Here is a 24802-nt window from a genome sequence, read left to right as displayed (position 1 = left end):
CCGGGACCGTGAACCTCCCCCGCAGCCCCCCCCCCGGGACCGTGAACCTCCCGCAGCCCCCCCCCCCCCGGGACCGTGAACCTCCCCCGCAGCCCCCCCCCCCCCCGGGGACCGGGAACCTCCCGCAGCCCCCCCCCCCCCCCGGGGACCGTGAACCTGCCGCAGCCTTCCCCCCCCGGGGACCGTGCTTTGTTCCAGATTATGTTTGTATGTTGGGTGAACTGAAAGAAAATGGCTTGAGAACTGCTTCTTCTTTCCAATTTCTTTATTATGATCCTAAAGTCTTTACAGAACCTCAATAAAGATTTTCAAATGTAAAAAAAAAAAGGGTAATTTGCAGACTTCTTGAGGCAGCTGGGGCAGCAATCGCAGCCACTGCCGGGCTCCAGTGTGAGCTAAGCTCATGGTACCTGGATAAAAACCTTTGCTGCAGTGCCTGGACCACATGGGAGGGAAAACCTGTAGGAAGTCAAAAATGAAATCTCACGGCATCACAGAGCCAAGAGCTGAAATTCCAAAAAGCTCAAGAGGAAACTGCTGGTCAGGAAAATCCCCACAAAAACCCTTAAGCAGAGAAGATAAATGCCAGAAAACATTTCCAAGCAGTAAAACATCAGGTGATCCTGGCAGCAGAGTGGCAGCAGGATGTGGAGGCAGAAGGCAGTCCAGCTCAGCACACAACTTTATACACAGGACAAACTGCAGTCTTAGGCCAAGTCCTCGGCTGCAGGTCCGCTGCCTTCACTTACAAAGAAAAAGTTCAACGAAGCGCGACTGGAAGCAGGAAGCCAGATAGTCACATCTGTGCAAATCCAGCTGCTTTACTGCCCACTCTGTAATGTTCCTTCCTTCCTTCATCTACCAAAGCTTCCAGGAGAGAGCAGCCACAATTACTGCCTCATCACCAGGGTGGCAACAGAGTTTGCTTACTGATGTCCACTGTAAGGAAAAGACAAAGCCGAGCTGCCCCTCCTGCTCCACTCCTCAGAACTGCTGATCACAGGACCGTGTGCTCTTCATTAAGAGGGAAAGTATCCAGACTCTCTCTCTCTCTCTGGATGGTGATGTTAGGAAGATACTCGGATAATCTGTCCAATTCCATCATCACTTCCCTGGGAATCCTGCACAGATCAACAAGACATGTCATTGCCAAAAATACACAAGCACCTCAGTGTCAGTCTTTCACAGGATCATAGAAACGAAATGAGGGCAGAAGACGACCAATCGGTCCATCCAGTCTGCCATCAGCGAAGACGAGTTGCACATTCAGTGGTAGCAAACCCGGCTCTCCTCCGAGTGCCTTGTGGCCACTTCTCTAGCTCCTCCCCCACACATCACTTCCATGCCAGCACCGGCTATGGGCTTTTCATGACACAGGCATTTTTTGCTTTTATATTGTTTTAAGGAATGGCTTAATATGTTGACTGCCCTGTTTCTAGGATATTTAGCGTTTTCCCAATTGCTGTAGCTCACTTGGGTCATTTTCTGGGAAGACATGTATACAATGAAAGGCACATTAGCCCTCACCCTCCTTAAACTGTCCAGGTTATGTGTTTTCTTTTTTCACATTCCAACAATTAAGGAGAGCTGTAAGAAGGCCTCCAGAATCACAGTGTGGGATATCGCAGAGTCAGAGGCGACCTTAGTGCCACGTCAAACACTTCTGCTTCATGCCCAGCTGCTCGCTCGGTCCCTGCCCCAGAGCACTGGAGGGCCGACGCTCACAAGAAGCATTAATGGAATTTAAACCCTGGCTTCCCTCGCTCTCAGCCTGATTTGCAACCCCAGGAGAAGGTTCATAATCCCATAAATACTGCAGCTTCATCTCATCCTCCTCACACTGTGCTATAAAGGGTTGAAGTTCAATCTGTCTCATTACTGTGCTCAGTTGAGAACATACTCTCAAAGTCACTAAATATCCCCAACTAAAGCTACAGGAGACTACGATCCCTGACCCAACCCAAGCTCAGTGACTGAAGGTCAGAACAACTGACCTGCAAATGTGGACTGTCCTTTTCCTTGGGAGAGAAGAAACGGCCACCTTCTCCACGCTTGCGTGCCATAGCATGGCGATGCCGGGACTCATGCAAATATTTCTAAAACCAGAGAAAAGGATGCGACATTCTCTTCAACCTTAATATCCATAAATAAGCCCAGCCACACAGAGAATCTGTAACAGCAGTACAGAGCAGAGAAAGTCTGCAACCTACGGCGAAATTTACAACCATTCTTAACATTGATAGAAAGGACAAGATTTAAAAACAAACCATGCGAAATATTCTGCATAAAACAAAATAAAAATTCTGCAATTTTCAAAAGGTTTGCACTATTTTTCTTAATTTACTTTTTTCACTTTTCCTCAGCCCTCGAGTTGGTTACACTTTTAAACACACATACTAAATAGTAAATAAGAGTATTCTACAATTCATATAAAACCCTCCTGCACACAGGGTTGCCAATGCCATGGGATCTATTCAAGGACTGCCAATGGTGGCTTAAATCCAAAGCTATCTTAGGCCAACCCAGTTTTACACATGTGTATATCCTGCAGGCGGCCAGGGAGCCTCAGCCAGTATTAGCGAGATGTGCATATCCTGCAGGAGGCCAGTGAGCCTCAGCCAGTATTAGCGAGATGTGCATATCCTGCAGGAGGCCAGTGAGCCTCAGCCAGTATTAGCGAGATGTGCATATCCTGCAGGCCAGTGAGCCTCAGCCAGTATTAGCGAGATGTGTCTATCCTGCAGGAGACCAGTGAGCCTCAGCCAGTATTAGCGAGATGTGCATATCCTGCAGGAGACCAGTGAGCCTCAGCCAGTATTAGCGAGATGTGTCTATCCTGCAGGAGATCAGTGAGCCTCAGCCAGTATTAGCGAGATGTGCATATCCTGCAGGAGGCCAGGGAGCCTCAGCGAGTATTAGCGAGATGTGTCTATCCTGCAGGAGGCCAGTGAGCCTCAGCCAGTATTAGCGAGATGTGCATATCCTGCAGGAGACCAGTGAGCCTCGGCCAGTATTAGCGAGATGTGCATATCCTGCAGGAGACCAGTAAGCCTCAGCCAGTATTAGCGAGATGTGCATATCCTGCAGGAGACCAGTGAGCCTCAGCCAGTATTAGCGAGATGTGTCTATCCTGCAGGAGATCAGTGAGCCTCAGCCAGTATTAGCGAGATGTGCATATCCTGCAGGAGATCAGTGAGCCTCAGCCAGTATTAGCGAGATGTGTCTATCCTGCAGGAGATCAGTGAGCCTCAGCCAGTATTAGCGAGATGTGTCTATCCTGCAGGAGGCCAGTGAGCCTCAGCCAGTATTAGCGAGATGTGCATATCCTGCAGGAGATCAGTGAGCCTCAGCCAGTATTAGCGAGATGTGTCTATCCTGCAGGAGATCAGTGAGCCTCAGCCAGTATTAGCGAGATGTGCATATCCTGCAGGAGGCCAGTGAGCCTCAGCCAGTATTAGCGAGATGTGCATATCCTGCAGGAGGCCAGTGAGCCTCAGCCAGTATTAGCGAGATGTGCATATCCTGCAGGCCAGTGAGCCTCAGCCAGTATTAGCGAGATGTGTCTATCCTGCAGGAGACCAGTGAGCCTCAGCCAGTATTAGCGAGATGTGCATATCCTGCAGGAGACCAGTGAGCCTCAGCCAGTATTAGCGAGATGTGTCTATCCTGCAGGAGATCAGTGAGCCTCAGCCAGTATTAGCGAGATGTGCATATCCTGCAGGAGGCCAGTGAGCCTCAGCGAGTATTAGCGAGATGTGTCTATCCTGCAGGAGGCCAGTGAGCCTCAGCCAGTATTAGCGAGATGTGCATATCCTGCAGGAGACCAGTGAGCCTCGGCCAGTATTAGCGAGATGTGCATATCCTGCAGGAGACCAGTAAGCCTCAGCCAGTATTAGCGAGATGTGCATATCCTGCAGGAGACCAGTGAGCCTCAGCCAGTATTAGCGAGATGTGTCTATCCTGCAGGAGATCAGTGAGCCTCAGCCAGTATTAGCGAGATGTGCATATCCTGCAGGAGACCAGTGAGCCTCAGCCAGTATTAGCGAGATGTGTCTATCCTGCAGGAGATCAGTGAGCCTCAGCCAGTATTAGCGAGATGTGTCTATCCTGCAGGAGGCCAGTGAGCCTCAGCCAGTATTAGCGAGATGTGCATATCCTGCAGGAGATCAGTGAGCCTCAGCCAGTATTAGCGAGATGTGTATATCCTGCAGGAGGCCAGGGAGCCTCAGCCAGTATTAGCGAGATGTGCATATCCTGCAGGAGGCCAGTGAGCCTCAGCCAGTATTAGCGAGATGTGCATATCCTGCAGGAGGCCAGTGAGCCTCAGCCAGTATTAGCGAGATGTGCATATCCTGCAGGAGGCCAGTGAGCCTCAGCCAGTATTAGCGAGATGTGCATATCCTGCAGGCCAGTGAGCCTCAGCCAGTATTAGCGAGATGTGTCTATCCTGCAGGAGACCAGTGAGCCTCAGCCAGTATTAGCGAGATGTGCATATCCTGCAGGAGACCAGTGAGCCTCAGCCAGTATTAGCGAGATGTGTCTATCCTGCAGGAGATCAGTGAGCCTCAGCCAGTATTAGCGAGATGTGCATATCCTGCAGGAGGCCAGGGAGCCTCAGCGAGTATTAGCGAGATGTGTCTATCCTGCAGGAGGCCAGTGAGCCTCAGCCAGTATTAGCGAGATGTGCATATCCTGCAGGAGACCAGTGAGCCTCGGCCAGTATTAGCGAGATGTGCATATCCTGCAGGAGACCAGTGAGCCTCAGCCAGTATTAGCGAGATGTGCATATCCTGCAGGAGACCAGTGAGCCTCAGCCAGTATTAGCGAGATGTGTCTATCCTGCAGGAGATCAGTGAGCCTCAGCCAGTATTAGCGAGATGTGTCTATCCTGCAGGAGATCAGTGAGCCTCAGCCAGTATTAGCGAGATGTGTCTATCCTGCAGGAGGCCAGTGAGCCTCAGCCAGTATTAGCGAGATGTGCATATCCTGCAGGAGATCAGTGAGCCTCAGCCAGTATTAGCGAGATGTGCATATCCTGCAGGAGGCCAGTGAGCCTCAGCCAGTATTAGCGAGATGTGCATATCCTGCAGGAGATCAGTGAGCCTCAGCCAGTATTAGCGAGATGTGTCTATCCTGCATGAGGCCAGTGAGCCTCAGCGAGTATTAGCGAGATGTGTCTATCCTGCAGGAGGCCAGTGAGCCTCAGCCAGTATTAGCGAGATGTGCATATCCTGCAGGAGATCAGTGAGCCTCAGCCAGTATTAGCGAGATGTGTCTATCCTGCATGAGGCCAGTGAGCCTCAGCGAGTATTAGCGAGATGTGTCTATCCTGCAGGAGACCAGTGAGCCTCAGCCAGTATTAGCGAGATGTGCATATCCTGCAGGAGGCCAGTGAGCCTCAGCCAGTATTAGCGAGATGTGCATATCCTGCAGGAGGACCAGTGAGCCTCAGCCAGTATTAGCGAGATGTGTCTATCCTGCAGGAGACCAGTGAGCCTCAGCCAGTATTAGTGAGATGTGCATATCCTGCAGGAGGCCAGTGAGCCTCAGCCAGTATTAGCGAGATGTGCATATCCTGCAGGAGACCAGTGAGCCTCAGCCAATATTAGCGAGAAGTGTCTATCCTGCAGGAGGCCAGTGAGCCTCAGCGAGTATTAGCGAGATGTGCATATCCTGCAGGAGACCAGTGAGCCTCAGCCAGTATTAGCGAGATGTGCATATCCTGCAGGAGACCAGTGAGCCTCAGCCAGTATTAGCGAGATGTGTCTATCCTGCAGGAGACCAGTGAGCCTCAGCCAGTATTAGCGAGATGTGCATATCCTGCAGGAGGCCAGTGAGCCTCAGCCAGTATTAGCGAGATGTGCATATCCTGCAGGAGACCAGTGAGCCTCAGCCAGTATTAGCGAGATGTGCATATCCTGCAGGAGACCAGTGAGCCTCAGCCAGTATTAGCGAGATGTGTCTATCCTGCAGGAGACCAGTGAGCCTCAGCCAGTATTAGCGAGATGTGCATATCCTGCAGGAGGCCAGTGAGCCTCAGCCAGTATTAGCGAGATGTGCATATCCTGCAGGAGGCCAGTGAGCCTCAGCCAGTATTAGCGAGATGTGCATATCCTGCAGGAGACCAGTGAGCCTCAGCCAGTATTAGCGAGATGTGTCTATCCTGCAGGAGACCAGTGAGCCTCAGCCAGTATTAGCGAGATGTGTCTATCCTGCAGGAGACCAGTGAGCCTCAGCCAGTATTAGCGAGATGTGTCTATCCTGCAGGAGGCCAGTGAGCCTCAGCCAGTATTAGCGAGATGTGTCTATCCTGCAGGAGATCAGTGAGCCTCAGCCAGTATTAGCGAGATGTGCATATCCTGCAGGAGACCAGTGAGCCTCAGCCAGTATTAGCGAGATGTGCATATCCTGCAGGAGACCAGTGAGCCTCAGCCAGTATTAGCGAGATGTGTCTATCCTGCAGGAGGCCAGTGAGCCTCAGCCAGTATTAGCGAGATGTGCATATCCTGCAGGAGGCCAGTGAGCCTCAGCCAGTATTAGCGAGATGTGTCTATCCTGCAGGAGGCCAGTGAGCCTCAGCCAGTATTAGCGAGATGTGCATATCCTGCAGGAGGCCAGTGAGCCTCAGCCAGTATTAGCGAGATGTGCATATCCTGCAGGAGACCAGTGAGCCTCAGCCAGTATTAGCGAGATGTGCATATCCTGCAGGAGGCCAGTGAGCCTCAGCCAGTATTAGCGAGATGTGCATATCCTGCAGGAGACCAGTGAGCCTCAGCCAGTATTAGCGAGATGTGCATATCCTGCAGGAGATCAGTGAGCCTCAGCCAGTATTAGCGAGATGTGCATATCCTGCAGGAGATCAGTGAGCCTCAGCCAGTATTAGCGAGATGTGCATATCCTGCAGGAGGCCAGGGAGCCTCAGCCAATATTAGCGAGATGTGCATATCCTGCAGGAGACCAGTGAGCCTCAGCCAGTATTAGCGAGATGTGCATATCCTGCAGGAGGCCAGTGAGCCTCAGCCAGTATTAGCGAGATGTGCATATCCTGCAGGAGACCAGTGAGCCTCAGCCAGTATTAGCGAGATGTGCATATCCTGCAGGAGCCAGTGAGCCTCAGCCAGTATTAGCGAGATGTGTCTATCCTGCAGGAGGCCAGGGAGCCTCAGCCAGTATTAGCGAGATGTGTCTATCCTGCAGGAGGCCAGTGAGCCTCAGCCAGTATTAGCGAGATGTGTCTATCCTGCAGGAGGCCAGTGAGCCTCAGCGAGTATTAGCGAGATGTGCATATCCTGCAGGAGGCCAGTGAGCCTCAGCCAGTATTAGCGAGATGTGCATATCCTGCAGGAGACCAGTGAGCCTCAGCCAGTATTAGCGAGATGTGTCTATCCTGCAGGAGACCAGTGAGCCTCAGCCAGTATTAGCGAGATGTGTCTATCCTGCAGGAGGCCAGTGAGCCTCAGCCAGTATTAGCGAGATGTGTCTATCCTGCAGGAGGCCAGTGAGCCTCAGCGAGTATTAGCGAGATGTGTCTATCCTGCAGGAGACCAGTGAGCCTCAGCCAGTATTAGCGAGATGTGCATATCCTGCAGGAGGCCAGTGAGCCTCAGCCAGTATTAGCGAGATGTGTCTATCCTGCAGGAGACCAGTGAGCCTCAGCCAATATTAGCGAGACACGGGCCCATTTTTCCCCAATCAAAATGTGCAGCAGTATTTTGAAGCAATGTTATTGCCTCAGTAATACCCCCCTGTACAGGACATTATAGTAGACTATGACTAGTTATAATGACTGAACTGTGGCAAATCGTTTTTGTGTAACAGAGGATGCAGATGAGTGTGCTGAAGGCAGAAAAGAACCACCAGAACTACAGCAGACCCATGGCATTGCACAATTAACTCCGAATCATGTATAAAACCCAAACAGAAGACATTGATACCAAGGGAGAAGCTCAAGTTCTGCCTCCCCATGTCAGACTTTAGTAAATTTAAGCTGAGTGTGTGATCCTAGTCAGGATGCGATTCCATCTGTGCAGATGTTTAGTTTAACCAGATTTCCTACGGCGCACCAGTCATGAGGGACCGCCCTCAATGTTTGCTCCGACTCCATCTGCTGGAAGGGGGACATAACCACAGTCTGGACTGATCCTGGTAAGTACAGGGAACGCTGAATTAGGGCAGCTAATTGTGCCACCTACACATTAAATAATGAGGCAAGGACTGGCTCCTGAGAACTCCCAAAGGACCCGCTAAGTGCGCGCTAATAAAAACACGAATTGAGCCACTGCAGTGCAGAACTGGGAAGCCACAGTTCCTTTATCAATAGATTCAAAGATGGCATACAGGTCCAAAATATTAAAAGCAGATCCCTCCCCCCATGCCTCCAATCAGAGCCAGATGACCCATTCAGCGCCGCATCCCTTTCAAAACCCTGGGTGCCCAAGTGGGAAAGCATTTGTACCCAGTAAGTGGCCTTGACCTTACTGGTAGAGCATTCTTTCAATCTCTAGAGCAGAGCTTTCCAAAGTGTGTGTCTCGCCCGGTCCACGGGGCCGGCGGAAGCAGGGAACTATAGCCGAAGATCAGCGGGGCCCTGGTGGAGCTTTACCTCACCACGGCCCGAAGAAAAGGGTCACGTTCACTCCTCCTCCTTCCTGCCTGCGCAGCCCCGAAAGAAAAACTTTGCCGGAGCTGCGTGGGCAAGAAGGAGGAGGAGCATCTGCTGCGTACAGAAGAAGAGCAGCGTTAATGGGCTGCTGCGGCCCGAGAAGAGGAGGAAACCCGATAGCAGGGCCGCTGCGGATCCCACGTCGCGGCGGCCCGAGAAGAGGAGGAAACCCGATAGCAGGGCCGTTGCGGATCCCACATCGCGAAGACCCGAGAAGAGGAGGAAACCCGAAAGCAGGGACGCTGCGGATCCCACATCGCGAAGACCCGAGAAGAGGAGGAAACCCGATAGCAGGGCCGCCGCGGCCCGAGAAGAGGAGGAAACCCGATAGCAGGGCCGCTGCGGATCCCACGTCGCGGCGGCCCTAGAAGAGGAGGAAACCCGAAAGCAGGGCCGCTGCGGATCCCACGTCGCGGCGGCCCGAGAAGAGGAGGAAACCCGATAGCAGGGCCGCTGCGGATCCCACGTCGCGGCGGCCCGAGAAGAGGAGGAAACCCGATAGCAAGGCCGCTGCGGATCCCACATCGCGAAGGCCCGAGAAGAGGAGGAAACCCGATAGCAGGGCCGCTGCGGATCCCACATCGCGAAGGCCCGAGAAGAGGAGGAAACCCGATAGCAGGGCCGCTGCGGATCCCACATCGCGAAGGCCCGAGAAGAGGAGGAAACCCGATAGCAGGGCCGCTGCGGATCCCTCGTCGTGGTGGCCCGAGAAGATCAGGGCCGCTGCAGAGCCCATCCTTCGGCAACCCGTGCAGAGGGACAGCATGTGCCAGTGAGAGCCTGTGCTTGAGCAAGAGAGCATGTGGGAGTGAGAGAGCCTGTGTGTCTGAGAGTGAGACAGCATATGCAAGAGAGAGACAGTGTGTACGTATGAGAGAGCGCATGTGAGTGAAAGCGTGAGACTGCATGTGAGTGTGAGAGCCTATGTGTGTGTGTGTGTGTGTGTGTGAGAGAGACAGCGTGTGAGAATAACCTGATTGTGTGTGAGGGAAGAAGAGATGGAGAGAAAAGAAATAGAAAAAAAAGACCCTGTAAAAGGAATTGGCAAAAAACAAGAAAGGGAAGGTGGAAAAAAAGCCTGTGACCAACCGATTAGAAAACTAAGTTCAGACAGCAAAGGTAAAAAAAAAAAATTACTTTTTAGTGATTGGCACATGTAATCTTTGGGAATGTGCAAGAGTAGCACTTTCTCTATGGATCTCACAATGTACGAGATCAGCCTGGAGGAAGTGGAAGCTCGCAAATATTTATTATGAGATAGGTTGTGTCATGAAACATTTTATTTATGTATATATTTAAGGAAACATACATAAATTGTCGAATACATTTTGTTCATTTAACCTTTAACCTCTGGTTTGCTGGTAGACTGAATTACTGTGTCACGAAATTATGTTTGTCTAAAAAGTATGATATCAATCACAAACAAAACCCACCTACACCAAACGTGTATTCCAGTACACAACTTTGTACAAAATATAAACCAAAAAAGTATACTGGTGAAATCTGTTGGACTCTCCAATCACGAGTGAGCATTTGCAGACTCGTTTGCGATAAGGGGTCACTTTACTTTTAATTATAATCACATGTCTTTCATTCATCTTTTTATATTTTCAATTTTTCATAAAAACAGTCTCAAAAATACTGATGAAAATAGAACTCTCCCAGCAAACGGAAAGGTTACGGCCAAAACAGATCACTCAGTCATAATTCCAGATAATTGATTTAAATTTATAATACTTATCCACAGAAAAAAGGAACTGCAGGTGGCGCACTCGGATATGTAGCATTGCCTCAAAGTTTTATTCTCTGCCTCTATCTGCTGGTAGGGATGCAAAATCCACTTGTCTGGACAGATCTGTGGTACTTCAGGAACAAAAATTAGCAGGTAAGAACCAATTTTCCTGTATTGAAGTAAAATGTCATTCCTGTTTATACCCAGATCAGTCCAGCCAAGTAGGATGTACCCAAGCACCCCTACTCTGGGTGGGAACCTGAAAGACCAGCTCGAAGAACACTTTCACCAAACATCACATCGTCCTGTGCCCAACGTCCAGACTGTTATGCTTGGTGAAAGTATGAAGCAAGGACCACACCATGGCCCCACATACCTCCTGAGGAGACTCCACCCAAGAGGCTGCCTGCACTTGTGTAGAATGCGCCCGCAGACCTTTCGGAATTTTGCAACCCTTACAAATATAAGCCAAGCAAATGGTTTCCTTCAGCCATCGGGATAACAGCTTTAGATGCTCTCGCTCCTTTTGTTGCTCTACTGAACGCAAACAGGTGATCCGAACTTTGAAAGATGTTAGTGGCCTTCAGATACCGCAACATAGTGTGACGCACATCCAAAATACGAAGATCTCTATTCCTGTGGGGACTTCCCTAGACCATTCCAGAAAAACCGGAAGCGCAGTTTGATTCACATGGAAGGAAGAAACCACTTTCGGTAAGAGAGGGAACCATACGCAATGTCACTTTGTCATTAGTATTATACAAAAAGGGATCCCTACAAGACAAGAGCCTGAAGCTCCAAAATTTGCCTGGCTGAACATATGGCCACCAGAAAAGACTGTCTTCAACATCAGATCCTTCAAAGACGCTCATCTTAAGGACTCAATGGCACTCCATAGACCAAACACAAAACTAAATTGAGATTCCAATAAGGACATACTTTCCAAATCAGAGGCCGCAAACGCTTAACCTCCTTCAGGAAACAAACCACATTGGAATGAGGCGCCAAAGACCTTCCCCGCAACTTGCCCCTAAGACAACCCAAGGCTGAAACCTGGATGCAGAGCGAACTATAGACTAAGCCCTTAGACAAACCATGCCGCAGGAAGGACAAAATGTGAGGAAGGTCCACAGAAGGGGGATCCAGCCGTTGTTGAAGACACCAGGACTCAAAAACCTTCCAGACCCTGAAATACCATAGAAGTAGAATATCTCCTAGCCTGAAGCAAGGTGGAAATTACTGGCTCCAAATATCCTTTCAGGCACAAACACCGCCCCTCAAAAGCCAAGCCGCAAGACAAAGTGATCCTCCAGATCCAAAATTATGGGTCCTTGCCACAGCAATCCTGGCAGGTGAGCCAACCTGAGAGGCCCATCTATCACCAGATACACGCCCAACACGGCCACTCCGGTGCCTCCAGCACCACCTTCCCTGGATGAGTCTATGTGCTGCAAGACTTGACAGATGAGCGGCCAAGGAGGAAACACGTTCAGAAGAACTCCTGCCAGCCATGGCTTCACTAGAGCATCCAGCCCTTCTGAGTCTGAAAAATCTTGCCGCCTTTACATTGGCCCACGTTACCATGAGGTCCAACTGAGGAACACCCCATCTGGCACAAATGCAATCCCAGGCTGTTGAGGTCAATTCCCACTCTCCTGGATCTAGTTGTTGCCTGCTGAGGAAATACACTTGCATGTTGTCCACTCTTGCGATGCCACAATTCCCTCAAGATGGTATTCCACCCAAAGGTTGATGAGCCTCCTCAGCTACTGCAGGACTTCATTCCTCCTTGCTGATTGTTATAGGCCACTGTTGCATTGTCCTAAAAAATTTGGACCATCTGACCTTTGATCCAGGGCAGACATACCTCCAGGGTGCTACGGACAACCCGCATCTCCAGACGATTGATAAACCAGTGTGCCTCTGCTGTTGACCAAAGCCCTTGGGCAGACCAGCCCAGGCACACTGCCCCCCAGCTCTTGAGGGTGTCTGTGGTCACCCACCACCCAGTCCAGGGCCTCCAGATCCACTCCCTTTTCCAGGTTGTACCAAGAAAGCCACCACAAAAGATTGGACTGGATTCTCTGAGAAATAATGGCAGATAATACTCCTTAGACAACTGATTCTACCTGGATAAGAGCACCTTCTGCCAAAGAAACATGTGCGTGAAGGCCCACAGAACCAAGTCCTTTGTCGAGGCCACAGAACCCAATACTTGGCAAATAATCCAAGATCTTTGGTACCAAAAGGCATAACAGATGAGTCACCTGTGCCTGTAACTTCGACAACCTGCTCGCCATCAGAAAAACTCTGCCTTTCTGGGTATCGAACTGGGCTCCTAGATACTCCAACAACTGAGTGGAACCAGGTGACTCTTTGTGACAATTATCACCCAACCCAGTGAGTCCAAGGTTTCCAACACCCATCGTACGGACCGACTGCACTCCTCCGTCTTTGCCCGAATAAGCCAATCATCCAGATAAGGATGGACCAGAATCCCTTCTCATATCAAGGCAGCCGCCACTACCCTCCATCACCTTGGTGAATGTTCGGGGCACCGTAGTCAACCCAAAGGGGAGTGCTCAAAACTGGAAGTGCTGCCCCAGCACCATGAACCGCAAAAATTTCTGATGACCCTTGTGAAGGGGAATATGGAGATAAGTTTCGGTCAGGTCCAACACCACCAGGAACTCTCCTCTACAGACTGCTGCTATCAGTGCACAACGTCCCTATACGAAAACGTGGGATCTGCAAGGCTATGTTTACCTTTTGTAAATCCAGAATGGGGTGGAAGGTGCCCTCCTTTGGGACCACAAAATAAATGGAGTACCTCCCCTGTCTTTGATTGGCCAGCAGGACTAGAACTATCGCTTCCAATCTTAGTAGCCTCTATAGAGTTCCCTTTACTGCCTCCCGTTTGCCTTTAGACGAGCAGTGGGACTCTAGGAAGGCCTCCCTGACTGGGCTCGAAAATTCTAAGGCATAGCCACCTCTTACTACCTCTAGCACTAACTTGTCAGAGATAATCTTGACCTACTCCTCCTAAAAGCAGGACAACCTACCCCCTTACCGCTTCCACCGAAGAGTGGGCGACCCTGGTTTCATTGTGCAGCCTTTCCTCTTCTGGTCCCTTGACAGGCACCATCCCTGGAGGATCTGCGGGGGCTCTGAAAGGACTACTGTCATCCTGAAGACTGTTTCGATCCCAAAACTGAGGCCCCCTTGCCTGAATAAAACCTCCACGAATCCAGAAAACAGGACTAGGATGGAAACTTTCTTAGAGCTCTTATCCTCAGGCAACCTGTTTCCTTTGGATTCTCCAAAAGACTATCAACTGATCTAAATCCTCCCCAAACAGAAGCTTCTCCTTAAAAGGAAGATAACAGAGCTGGGACTTGAACCACATTTCTACCAATTACACAACCACAAAAGTCGGCGAGCTGCCACCGCCAAGGCCAGGCTCCTAATGGACGTACGCACCAAATCATATAGCGCATCTGCCACATACACCGTTCCAGCCTCCAGTCATGCTGACTGCAGAGTACTGAGCGCCCCGGCAGAACCCTGCACTTGTGCGCTCTGAATCCAGCACAAGCAGGCTCACTGCATCATACTGCCACAAACCGTGGCATGCAGACTCAAAGCAGAAACCTCAAACATGCGTTTTAATTGAATCTCTAATTTGCGGTCCTGCACATTCTTCAGAGCGGCTGAACATGCCACAGTGATCGTAGTTTTCTTAGTCACCGCAGATACCGCCGCATCCATCTTATGACCTTGAGGTGATCCTGCAAAGGATAAAGCTTCGCCATAGCCCTACAGACTTTCAAGACTGCTTCCGGGAAGTCCCTCTCCCAGCTAATCAGCTTCTGAATCTTCTTAGGCAATGGGAAGGCACTAGGCGGACCCTGCAGCCTTTTTCAAAGACGCTATAAACCAGAATTCATTTTTGTGTTTGAACAAGGTAAAGCCAGTTCCCTCTGCTTCACCAATTCTTAGCCAGATTTATCCAAGATCTACAAGGTCTAAATCTCATACTTGCCTCATTTTCTGAAAAATCCCCCAGATTTCCATCTTTTACCCCTACATTGATGCAGTCTCTTTGGCATATTCTGTTCGTAACAGACCCCAAATTTCTCCCATATTTTCCCCAGAACTTACCCTCCTCTCTTTCGGGATTTTGCCCTCTGCCTCAAGCTTAGCTCTGGCTTGTCTCCTTTTTAAGATCCGGTGGTATTGCTTTGCATTCACATAGAGAGGTTCCTCTTCCAACATTTCTGCTCCAGGCAATGGGATCCTCTGTATAGCTGGTACGGATCCTGCTCCAGGTACCATCTGTGTGTGCATATGACAAATGAAAGTGTGTTACAAGAACGATGTAGGAGTAATCAGCGCAGTAATGTAAAAGCAGCGAGGAAAGCTAAGTGTGTGGAAAAGGAGGGAATATTGTCTATATAGGTCACTAGTGAGACCCCCAATTCCAGGACTGTTCAGTTCTGGAGGCCTTACCTGTAGGGACACAGATAAAACCCTATAAAAGCTCAGGTTTGCAGGAGAAAAAGGTAAAAGGGAGACATAAAAACATTCACAATATGATAGGTTTCATCGAGTTACAGGAAGGTGAAGGACAAGGGGCCCTGATGTGATAGGGATGTCCATGCATCACATATTTTGGTGGGTATGCATGCAGGAAACAGAGTACATGTGTATTTTTAATGAGATACACATTCATTTTCCTGCATGTACTAGAAAGTCAGCGAGGTACATGCATACCCACTGAAACGGATGTGACAAATGCACATCCCTATGATGTGAAGTGGGAGAGAGGAAGGTACGGAGAAACTGCTGCTTGCCTAGCAAGTGCAGTTTATAAGACCTGGGATTATGCTGGTTGCAACTGTGGGTGAATGGGGGGGGATTTTTTTTTTAATGCTCTCTGTTCTAGTACTGTATAGGAAAATTGGTTCCTAATTTCTGTTCCTGTAGTATCACAGATCAGTTCAGACTCCTGGGTTTTGCCTCCCTTCCAGCAGATGAAAACAGAGAAAGTTTTTCTAACACTGCCACATAGCCTGGTGCACCACCTGCAGTCCCTCAGTATTGACTTGTGCCCAAGGCGAGATGGAAATGTAATCTCAAACCACTCCCGCCGAACGAGCAGGAAGAAATGGAAAACCACTTAACCTGGAAGATCCTTCCACCATAAAATACAGACAAATACAACCATCACCTGAGCCCCCCGCCCAAGGACCCTTCAGAAAAAATCTTCAGCTTATAATCAAGGCAAACAGATCAAGTGGACTCCGGACTGATCCATGATACTACAGGAACGAAAATTAGCAGGTAAGAACCAATTTTCCTTTCCCTGTACGAACCCGGATCAGTCCAGAGCATGGGATGTACCCAAGCTTCCCTACACCGCGAGAGTCCCACTTGAAGCACACTCTCACCGAAGTTCCTAGACCTGACGTCCAGACACTAATGTCTGGAGAACGTGTGTAAAGACTGCCAAGTTGCCACCCTGCAAAATCTCTTGCGGTGACACTGACATTCAGCCCAGGATGTTGCTTGTGACCAAGTCGTGTAAACTTTCAGACCCTGAGGCACCGACCGGCCCTGACAAATATGCACCAAGCTATGGCTTCCTCAAACCAGCACGCAATGGTAGCTTTAGAGGCCTCTTGACCCTTCATCACCCTTAAGAGGATGAAAAGATGATTGGAAACCCTGAAATCATTAGTGCAACAGCATTTGCCTCACATCGAGACACCTCAACTCCTTATCCAAAGGAATCGTCAGATCCAGATTTGTAATCATTGGTAACTCCACGGACTGATTCAAGTGGATTACGAACTGGTTAAAAGACAGGAAACAGAGAGTAGGATTAAATGGTCAATTTTCTCAGTGGAAAAGGGTAAACAGTGAGTGCCTCATGGATCTGTACTTGGACTCTGAATAATTTTGTATCTGCAAATTTGATTTCCTCACTCGTCGTATTTCTTTCCAGATCATTTATAAATATATTGAACAGTAAGGGTCCCAATACAGATCCCTGAGGCACTGCACTGTCCACTCCCTTCCACTGAGAAAACTGACCATTTAATCCTACTCTGTTTCCTGTCTTTTAGCCAGTTTGTAATCCACGAAAGGACATCGCCTCCTATCCCATGACTTTTTACTTTTCCTAGAAGCCTCTCATGAGAAACTTTGTCAAACGCCTTCTGAAAATCCAAGTATACTATATCTACCGGTTCACCTTTATCCACATGTTTATTAACTCCTTCAAAAAAGTGAAGCAGATTTGTGAGGCAAGACTTGCCTTGGGTAAAGCCATGCTGACTTTGTTCCATTAAACCATGTCTTTCTATATGTTCTGTGATTTTGATGTTTAGAACACTTTCCACTATTTTTCCTGGCACTGAAGTCAGGCTAACTGGTCTGTAGTTTCCCAGATCGCCCCTGGAGCCCCTTTTAAATATTGGTGTTACATTAGCTTTCCTCCAGTCTTCAGGTACAATGGATGATTTTAATGATAAGTTACAAATTTTTACTAATAGGTCTGAAATTTCATTTTTTAGTTCCTTCAGAACTCTGGGGTGTATACCATCCGGTCCAGGTGATTTACTACTCTTCAGTTTGTCAATCAGGCCTACCACATCTTCTAGGTTCACCGTGATTTGATTCAGTCCCTCTGAATCATTACCCATGAAAACCTTCTCCATTACGTGTACCTCCCCAACATCCTCTTCAGTAAACACCGAAGCAAAGAAATCATTTCATCTTTCAGCTTTCAGAATACCTGGAAGATCAAAATATCCTACACCCCTCACAATATGGCTTCCGCAAAGCACGCAGCACGGAAACCCTCCTTAGCTCACTTACAGATCATAATAAAATGGGTCTTGACAAAGGCTACTCCTTTTTATTAATCCTGTTAGACATCTCCGCGGCTTTGGCACCGTCAACCACTCCATTCTTCTGGATCGCCTAACAGACATTGGTATCTCAGGATCTGCCCATAGTTGGTTCAAATCTTTCCTCTACAATAGATCCTTCAAAGTTAAAATCAACAACAAAGAATCGCCATTAACAAAATCCAATTTAGGAGTTCCACAAGGATCTTCCCTTTCCCCAACCCTTTTTAATATTTACCTCCTACCCCTTTGCCAATTGCTATCTGACCTTAATTTAATTCATTATCTGTATGCAGACGATGTACAGATTCTTATTCCTATTACAGAATCTATTTCAAAAGCACTTTCCCACTGGAATAACTGCCTTATATCTATCACTAACCTCAATAGATTAAATCTGGTCTTTAACTCTTCAAAGACGGAGCTCCTCCTCATCTCAGCAAATGAAGAAAATATTCCCATACCATTCCCTCACAACACATTCATCACTCATAAGCAGGTGAGAGATCTAGGAGTAATTCTCGATAATAGACTAAACCTTAAGAAAATGGTTAATACTACATCCAAAGACTGTTTTTACAGACTCCAGGTTCTGAAACGACTCAAGCCACTTCTTTTTTTTCAAAGATTTCAGAACAGTACTCCAGGCGTTGTTATTCTCCAAGACTGACTATTGCAGTGCCCTCCTCCTTGGCCTACCCAAATCGACCATTAAACCGCTTCAGATGATTCAAAATGCTGCAGCGAGATTACTGACCAACACCAGCCGCGGAAATCACATCTCACCCATCCTCAGAAACCTACATTGGCTACCTGTAAATTTCAGAATCCTTTACAAAGCAATTACCCTAATACATAAATCCATCCATCACCAACTCCATCTCAGCCTTGAAATACCCTTCAAACTTCATTCCTCCAATAGGCCAATTAGAGATAATCATAAAGGTACTCTGAATTACCCCCCAACTAAAGCCTCACGCCTTTCCTCGACCAAAGACCGAGCTTTTTCAATAGCAGGTCCATCTATTTGGAACAACATCCCTTCAAGCCTCCGACTAGAACCCTGTCTCATTACGTTCAGAAAAAAACTTAAGACCTGGCTATTCCACCAAGCCTTCGATGATCCTCCAGACAACCCTTAGTCTTCTTTTTCCTCACTTGAACGTAGAAGATTAAAGTCCTACAACCATTCAAATGAAGAACTCTGGCACTTACTGAATAAAGCATCTTTTGCATTAATCCAAATTCCTTTTGGACTATGCTTCTTTAATTATTTTTTGGCCTTTAACTTCCTTCCAGCTCTTAAGCTTCCCAAGTTTTTTACTCCTTGTTAAATGTAACTTTATCTTATTCTCTTCTCTTGTTAATTACTTTTATTTATTGCTTCTGTTATACCCTTGTTTTATGTAAACCGATCCGATATGGTTTATTTACTATGAAGGTCGGTATAAAAAAGTGTTAAATAAATAAATAAATAAATAAATAAATCTTTCCGTGATGGCCTTATCTTCTCTAAGTGCCCCTTTAACCCCTCGATCATCTAACGGTCCAACTGACTCCCTCACAGGCTTTCTGCTTTGGATATATTTAAAAACTTAATGACACTTCAGGCCAAGAGGTAGCTGGGTGGAATCAATAGGCTACAGCCCCCCACCCCTCTGTTCACACACAAAAATTCAACTGGGTTGATGTAAGCAGATTGTGGGCAGCAATCTGCTTACATCCAGCAAGACAAGACAAGTGGTTAGATGTTGATAGACAAGACAAGTGGTTAGATGTTGATAGACAAGACAAGTGGTTAGATGTTGATAGACAAGACAAGTGGTTAGATGTTGATATAATAGCCTCCATAGTTTTGCTTGCTGTTCAAATTCCAAAGCTTGGTGGTAAGGCACGGGGGGCATTAAAATATGGGAACTTATTTGGTCTTCTACCCAAGATTGTAGAGAACCGAAAGGGGAAGACCACACATACTGGGATAACGAGCGATTATCATGCCAGAACTGGGCAGACTAGAGGAACCAACCAGTCTTATCTTACTGCTAGAAAAACCTGCTGCTTAGAACAAATGCTGTCAGTGGCACTACTTCCTGCTGCTTTTAATGTCTAAACAGAATATGTTGAATGAAATGCTGCACTAAGGGTCAGATATACTCATAAAATGGGAAAAACATTTGGTCTGGCTGGTCCTAGGTGAGAACATGCAGCTTGCAATGAGCGTGAAACTAGGAGACTGCACATACCATGACCATACCGCCAGAATTCACCACGTTGCCAGTGACAGGTAATGTCACGGTGACTGTCCCCTGCCCGCTGCTCGTGGTACTAGTGTTGGTTCCTGCCTGAACAATCTGCGCTCCTGCCAAACTGGCTGCCGGGATGGTGATCATGCCTGTAACAGGGACTGTAACTTTGAGAAACACACACACATTGGAGGAAGAGCATTAGTTCCTTTGCATTAACCGTCAGCACGCATGCTTTAAGAATGCGGAACAGAAGACTTACGCAGCCATCCACTTACTCGTCAGAAAGACTCAAGTACTGAACTTAATAGAAGCACATCACATGTGCTTGGAGATACCAAGAGTCCATACCTTGCTGTAGAATTGTTCCATCTGCATTCACAGGTTGGTAAACAATAGTTTGCCCTTCTGCAGTCTGTGCCACTTGCTGGCCCTGAACCGTTATCTGCTGGCTCTGAAGGCAGGAAGGACAATTATATTTGTATCACCCAGAACCAGTCACTTACTGCAGCCCTTCAGCAATGAGCTCCTGTGTGATATACGAGCACTTATCAAGAACCCCTCCTTCCATCAATGATGAATGTGTGATCTTACAGTCTCTCCACTGGAGGAACATACCTGGTTCTGGCCTGCTGTGACTGCAGTCTGTGGCTGCTGAATGATGATTTGCTGGGTTTGACCTTGCTGACCCTGCACCTGGACAGCCTGCCCTCCCTGAATCTGGATCTGTCCTGGCTGTACCAGTTGAATCTGTTAGAGAGAGCGAGAAGAAATGCAATTTTGATATTTATTTATATTCCGTTTTCACACTTTTTTCAGGGCTTCAAAGTGGATTACATTCAGGTACTGGAGGTATTTCCCTATCCCCAGAGGGCTTACAATCTAAGTTTGTACCTTTTTGAGCCGATTACACTACAATTGAACATTTTTTGTACACATTAACAATCTGCACCATAGAAAAACAAACCGAAATGTTTTTTTTTTACTAATGGTAAATAATATCATGAGCAACATAAGCTCTCTATCCATCTTTGGTAGTCATGCACGTTCCATATATGGTTTGGGAGTATACAATACCATTAGTATATATTTTCAGGAGCCTTGTGTTCAAGATTATGGCTCTATTTTTGTTTGGTAATTTTTTTGGTTTTACTTTTGTATTTGTTGTATCCAACACAAAAGGAAGCAAATTCAGATACTGTTTTTGCCTCCCACCTCCATTGGGAATTGTAAGGGTTAGAAAAATGAGATGGGCAGACTAGCTGGGCCATATGGCCTTTTTCTGTTATGTTTCTATTCTGTACACTCCTCTCCCGTGTAACTATGAGTTGCTGTACAACGCTAGCCTGTATGGCTCCTTCAATCATGCACACTGACCTGCTGCAGTCCTTGTGTTCCAGAAACAGGCACCTGCATAATAGCTTGACCTTGGCTACCAGGCACAGCCTGTACCATGATTGGCTGGCCAGTGGATGTGATCAGCTGACCACCACTGACTTGTACCATCAGGGGCTGCCCTTGGACCTGCATCCAGAGAGAGAAACAATTAAGGATGGCAGATGGAAGGAACCCTGCAGAAATTATTACATTCAGCTGCAGCACAAAAACCCTTGTACATTTCCAAGTAACTTCTTTTATTTAAGCACTACAGATATGGAAGACTGGGATCAGATGTAATGTGCAAGACAGGTGAATCAGTAAGGGACATCACTATGCATGAGGCTGAATCACAACCATGAGGAGATGGACAGAGATGAAGAGATCACCACTACCTGGAGGGTCTGCACTTGCTGGCCTGAGGCCGATGCCACCTGGGCCTCTGTCTGTAATTGGACAGCAGTGACAGTGCCCTGCTGCTGGGAACAGGAAGAAGAAGAGAGAAAATGTCCAACAGCAAGAATTTCACAACTCAAACATGCAAAAAGGAGAAAGGTACAAAGGGAGAAGACTAGGACAGTGAGGGGAAAATGCAGTAGAAATAAGGAAGGCCGTGCAAAAGACAAGAGGGAGGATAAAAAGGTGGCCAGAGAAAAGGAGAAGCTTTACCTATACCAGTTAGTTCTGGCATAGACAATTCAATAAACACAGACCATAGATTAAAAACAATGCAGCTAGATCCTAATTAGTGATGGCCAAAAAGGTTCTGTGTGCAATCAGAAAAGTGGCAGTGACAACTGCTCCATGCAGCACTGTACCAGCAGCTAAACTACAACTGCTTGGGTTTTGGAGATTTTTGTTTGGAACATACAAGAAGTACTCTACCCTTGCCCTCTAAAACTATAGTGAGTGCTGCAGAAGACTTTTTTTTTTTTTTTTAGAAGATAAGGGGGGATAGAGCCAGGCCACCAAGTGGGCAGAAACAATATCCATGTGCAATTCTGAAAAAGAAAATGTTCAAACAATTATACATTCTACAGATAAAACCTTTATGCTGCAAGATAAGCCTGCTGGTCTATGGCAGAGCTTAAGCAGAACAGAAGACCAAGTGTACACAACAAGTTTTTAGTACTTAATTGCAGAATTCTCCTTTTATCAAGTGCTCCAACTTAAGAATGATAAACTCAACAAATCAGTTGTGTTAAAATTTAAGGAGCTTCAAATATAAAAATAGACACATAAGAATAAATGTGTAAGTATGTTTCAGTTTTTCAGTTCTAAATCACCCACTTCATGTCTCACTTATGTAAAAGTATCAATGGAGGGAATAACAGATGGTAACAAAATTACTTTAAGTCTTCCTCCATTGTTTTATTACTGCTTTGAATACTGCTTATCTTTTTAGGTACGGTATTTGAAATAAGTGTGCATGCACAGGTTAATGCAATAATTGCTTTGGCTTAAGGGCGTATTAACTAGAGAACACTGAACAGGTATCGAGTCAAATATACTGCTAAAACAGTGCGTTGATGAAAGATCTTTGTCAGAACTGAAACACTGGCTCTTATGCAGGTAAAAATAAAAAATATATATTTGAAACACTTGGAATTGTTGCATTCCATCACAGAACAGGCTCTGGAACTCTGCAGCTTACACACCTGCTGTTGGATCTGGCCTGTCTGAACAACGATCTGCTCTGTTGAGCTATTACTGTTGGTTGTATACTGTTCCATGTTCTTGATCCGTTCTCAGCCTAGGCAGCACGTCTCACTCTGGATACCTGACATCGCAATGAGAAAAACATAACATCTGGCAACAGTTAATCATCAGAACCAACTAATAATGCAGGCAAGCAAATTTCAAAGTAATTATTGGCAGAGAGAATGGATAGCAAGCTTGAAATATTCTCAAAGTGATGATATTGCATTCTCTCTGTCTGCCCTCACCACTGAAAGGAGAAAAAGCACAAGAACAACACTGCTACTAAGTACCACTCAATTATTCAGTACAAATATGAGGAAAAAGATTCTCAAATACCAAATGATTCAGAGTCCAAGAAAATGTGGTGGAAAGATACAGAAATAGTCCCAATTGTACTGAGCACCACTGGTGTGATTAAAAAACTTCCAAATGTGCTTTGATATATAACATCCTTTAGAAGCTTTCTTTGCTAAATCTGAGATTGAAGTTACCAATATTCTCTGGTTTATGATCAAGGTTCACTCCTGCCATGGTATGTGCAAAGCTAATCCATTTAAGGACACTATCCCCATGAAATAAAAACTTTCAGATGAACAAGTTACTTATCCCTTATAAATTTCCAAATTTTTAGTACCCTTTTCAGTTAAGTGATCAAAAGCACAATCTGATTAGAAAAAAATATATAATGCACAGCACACACACCAACCCAAGAACTGTGAATGCTTCCTGAGATATCCTTGCTTCTGGCACAATCTAACCCACAATCTTCAGTTGCCAAGACCACTAGCAATACCTATAAGACACAAGTTAATCAGAACTAAACAAACCAAGATCTGAAAGTAGTAGAACAACTGTGCTGTATTATTCCAGTCTAGACTAGAATTAGCACACCCTCACGAAGTACTACCCTCCGACACCTACCCCCTCACGCCCGCATTGCCTTCTAATGCGCTATGGTGACAACACACTAATGTACTTTACACCTGATTAACCCCTTGATCGCCAATACACGTCTTAGCTCAGGTGTGAGCTATGTTTTACTATAATTTCTATTTTATGATATCCAGTAAGTATGGATTATAATTTAGATGTCGGATATCCTACATAATAGGTGCAAAACTCTGAACTCTTCTGCTGGAAAAGCCTAATCTAAAGGAAGGATGCGGCTGATGACGCGTGCCCGATTCTTCTCCCACCTCCTGCTTTTTAAACTTCATTAGTGGCAGCAGAATGCGCAAGGCAAATGGCCAGTGTCAGCCCCGCACGCGCAGCATCCTGCCCGGGCCCGAGGGCCTCCCGGCTCCCTGGCTAAGAACTGCTTCTGGATCTCGCCGCGCTGCACATTTCGCGGCTCTCCCAGTGCTTCCTCGCAGCCACGTTTTCGGGAGAAATCCCCGCGCCCAGCCCGAGGTCGGCCTGTAGCTGGGCGGAGAGAGCAGCAGCCATGACACCGAGCCCGCGAATCCCCAGGGCCCCACGGTGCTCCGCCACCGCGGGAGGAGAAGGGCCGGCCCGCCACATTCAACCCAGGGGCCTGGCGCCTCCTGACTGGTCACTCGCACGCGCCAATCCCGGCGCTGGGCCCGGCCGGCGGGGGCTCCATATTGGCTGCTCGCACTCACCGTGCCGCGCTCCCCGGTTCCCTTCCCGCGCTGATTGGCTCCAGTACCGGAGCCTGAAACCCAATCAGCGCCTCACTCGCGCAAAATGGCGAACCAGGACAAAGAGGCGCGAGACCCTGCGCGCGCCGGCCAGGCAACCTCTTGGCCGCGCAGGCGCGTTCTGCGGCCACGCCCCGTTCAGCCCGTCCCCTGCCTGGCTGCGGTTCGCGCAGGCGCGCGGATAGATGTGGTGCCGAATATTCCAGGTCAGAAGCTCTGCCATAGAGAGCAAGGGCAGTGGCTAGAGTGGCGCTTCCGCCGCAGGAGATGGTCGGTGCCGGAGCAGTCGACGTCTATTGTTTTCTAGTAGGCGACTAAGCAATGTAATAAGTACATCAGTCACGCTCCAGCGGTGAATGAATAGGCGGAATTACTTGCGTGCTGGGTAGATGGAGGGTGGATCTTCGGAGGGAGCTGTAGCAAACGTAACAAGAAGCGGGAGGTTCAAGGGCAGCGCCCACTTCATCACATGCCTGAAAGTAGAGGAGTGAGGCACAGAGAGAAGGCACTGA

At 47.6% G+C, this 24802-nt stretch overlaps 1 protein-coding gene across 17 annotated transcripts; it reads right to left on the bottom strand.

Annotated features, from left to right (window-relative positions):
* Positions 1-247: 247 nt before the first annotated feature.
* On the bottom strand, positions 248-24406 carry NFYA (nuclear transcription factor Y subunit alpha). Of its 17 annotated transcripts, none has more exons than XM_029572483.1 (11): positions 24252-24404; positions 23332-23422; positions 22587-22708; positions 21324-21407; positions 20929-21075; positions 20170-20301; positions 19903-20005; positions 19552-19718; positions 14556-14729; positions 1995-2096; positions 248-1121 (listed from the first exon to the last, which is right to left on the bottom strand). In XM_029572483.1, exons 3-11 carry the CDS (start codon positions 22659-22661, stop codon positions 1068-1070), a joined length of 1038 nt encoding a protein of 345 aa, XP_029428343.1. In that variant the 5' UTR covers positions 22662-22708; positions 23332-23422; positions 24252-24404; the 3' UTR covers positions 248-1067. The 17 variants fall into 17 exon arrangements, with proteins under 17 accessions (XP_029428343.1, XP_029428345.1, XP_029428346.1 ...); XM_029572485.1 differs by having other exon boundaries at positions 23336-23422; XM_029572486.1 differs by lacking the exon at positions 24252-24404 and adding an exon at positions 23826-24226.
* Positions 24407-24802: the final 396 nt, after the last annotated feature.

The sequence above is a fragment of the Rhinatrema bivittatum genome, chromosome 12 (assembly GCF_901001135.1).
Source record: "Rhinatrema bivittatum chromosome 12, aRhiBiv1.1, whole genome shotgun sequence".
Lineage (NCBI taxonomy): Eukaryota > Metazoa > Chordata > Amphibia > Gymnophiona > Rhinatrematidae > Rhinatrema > Rhinatrema bivittatum.
Note: the sequence above shows the minus strand (reverse complement) of the source record. Positions and strands in the feature narration are given on the sequence as shown.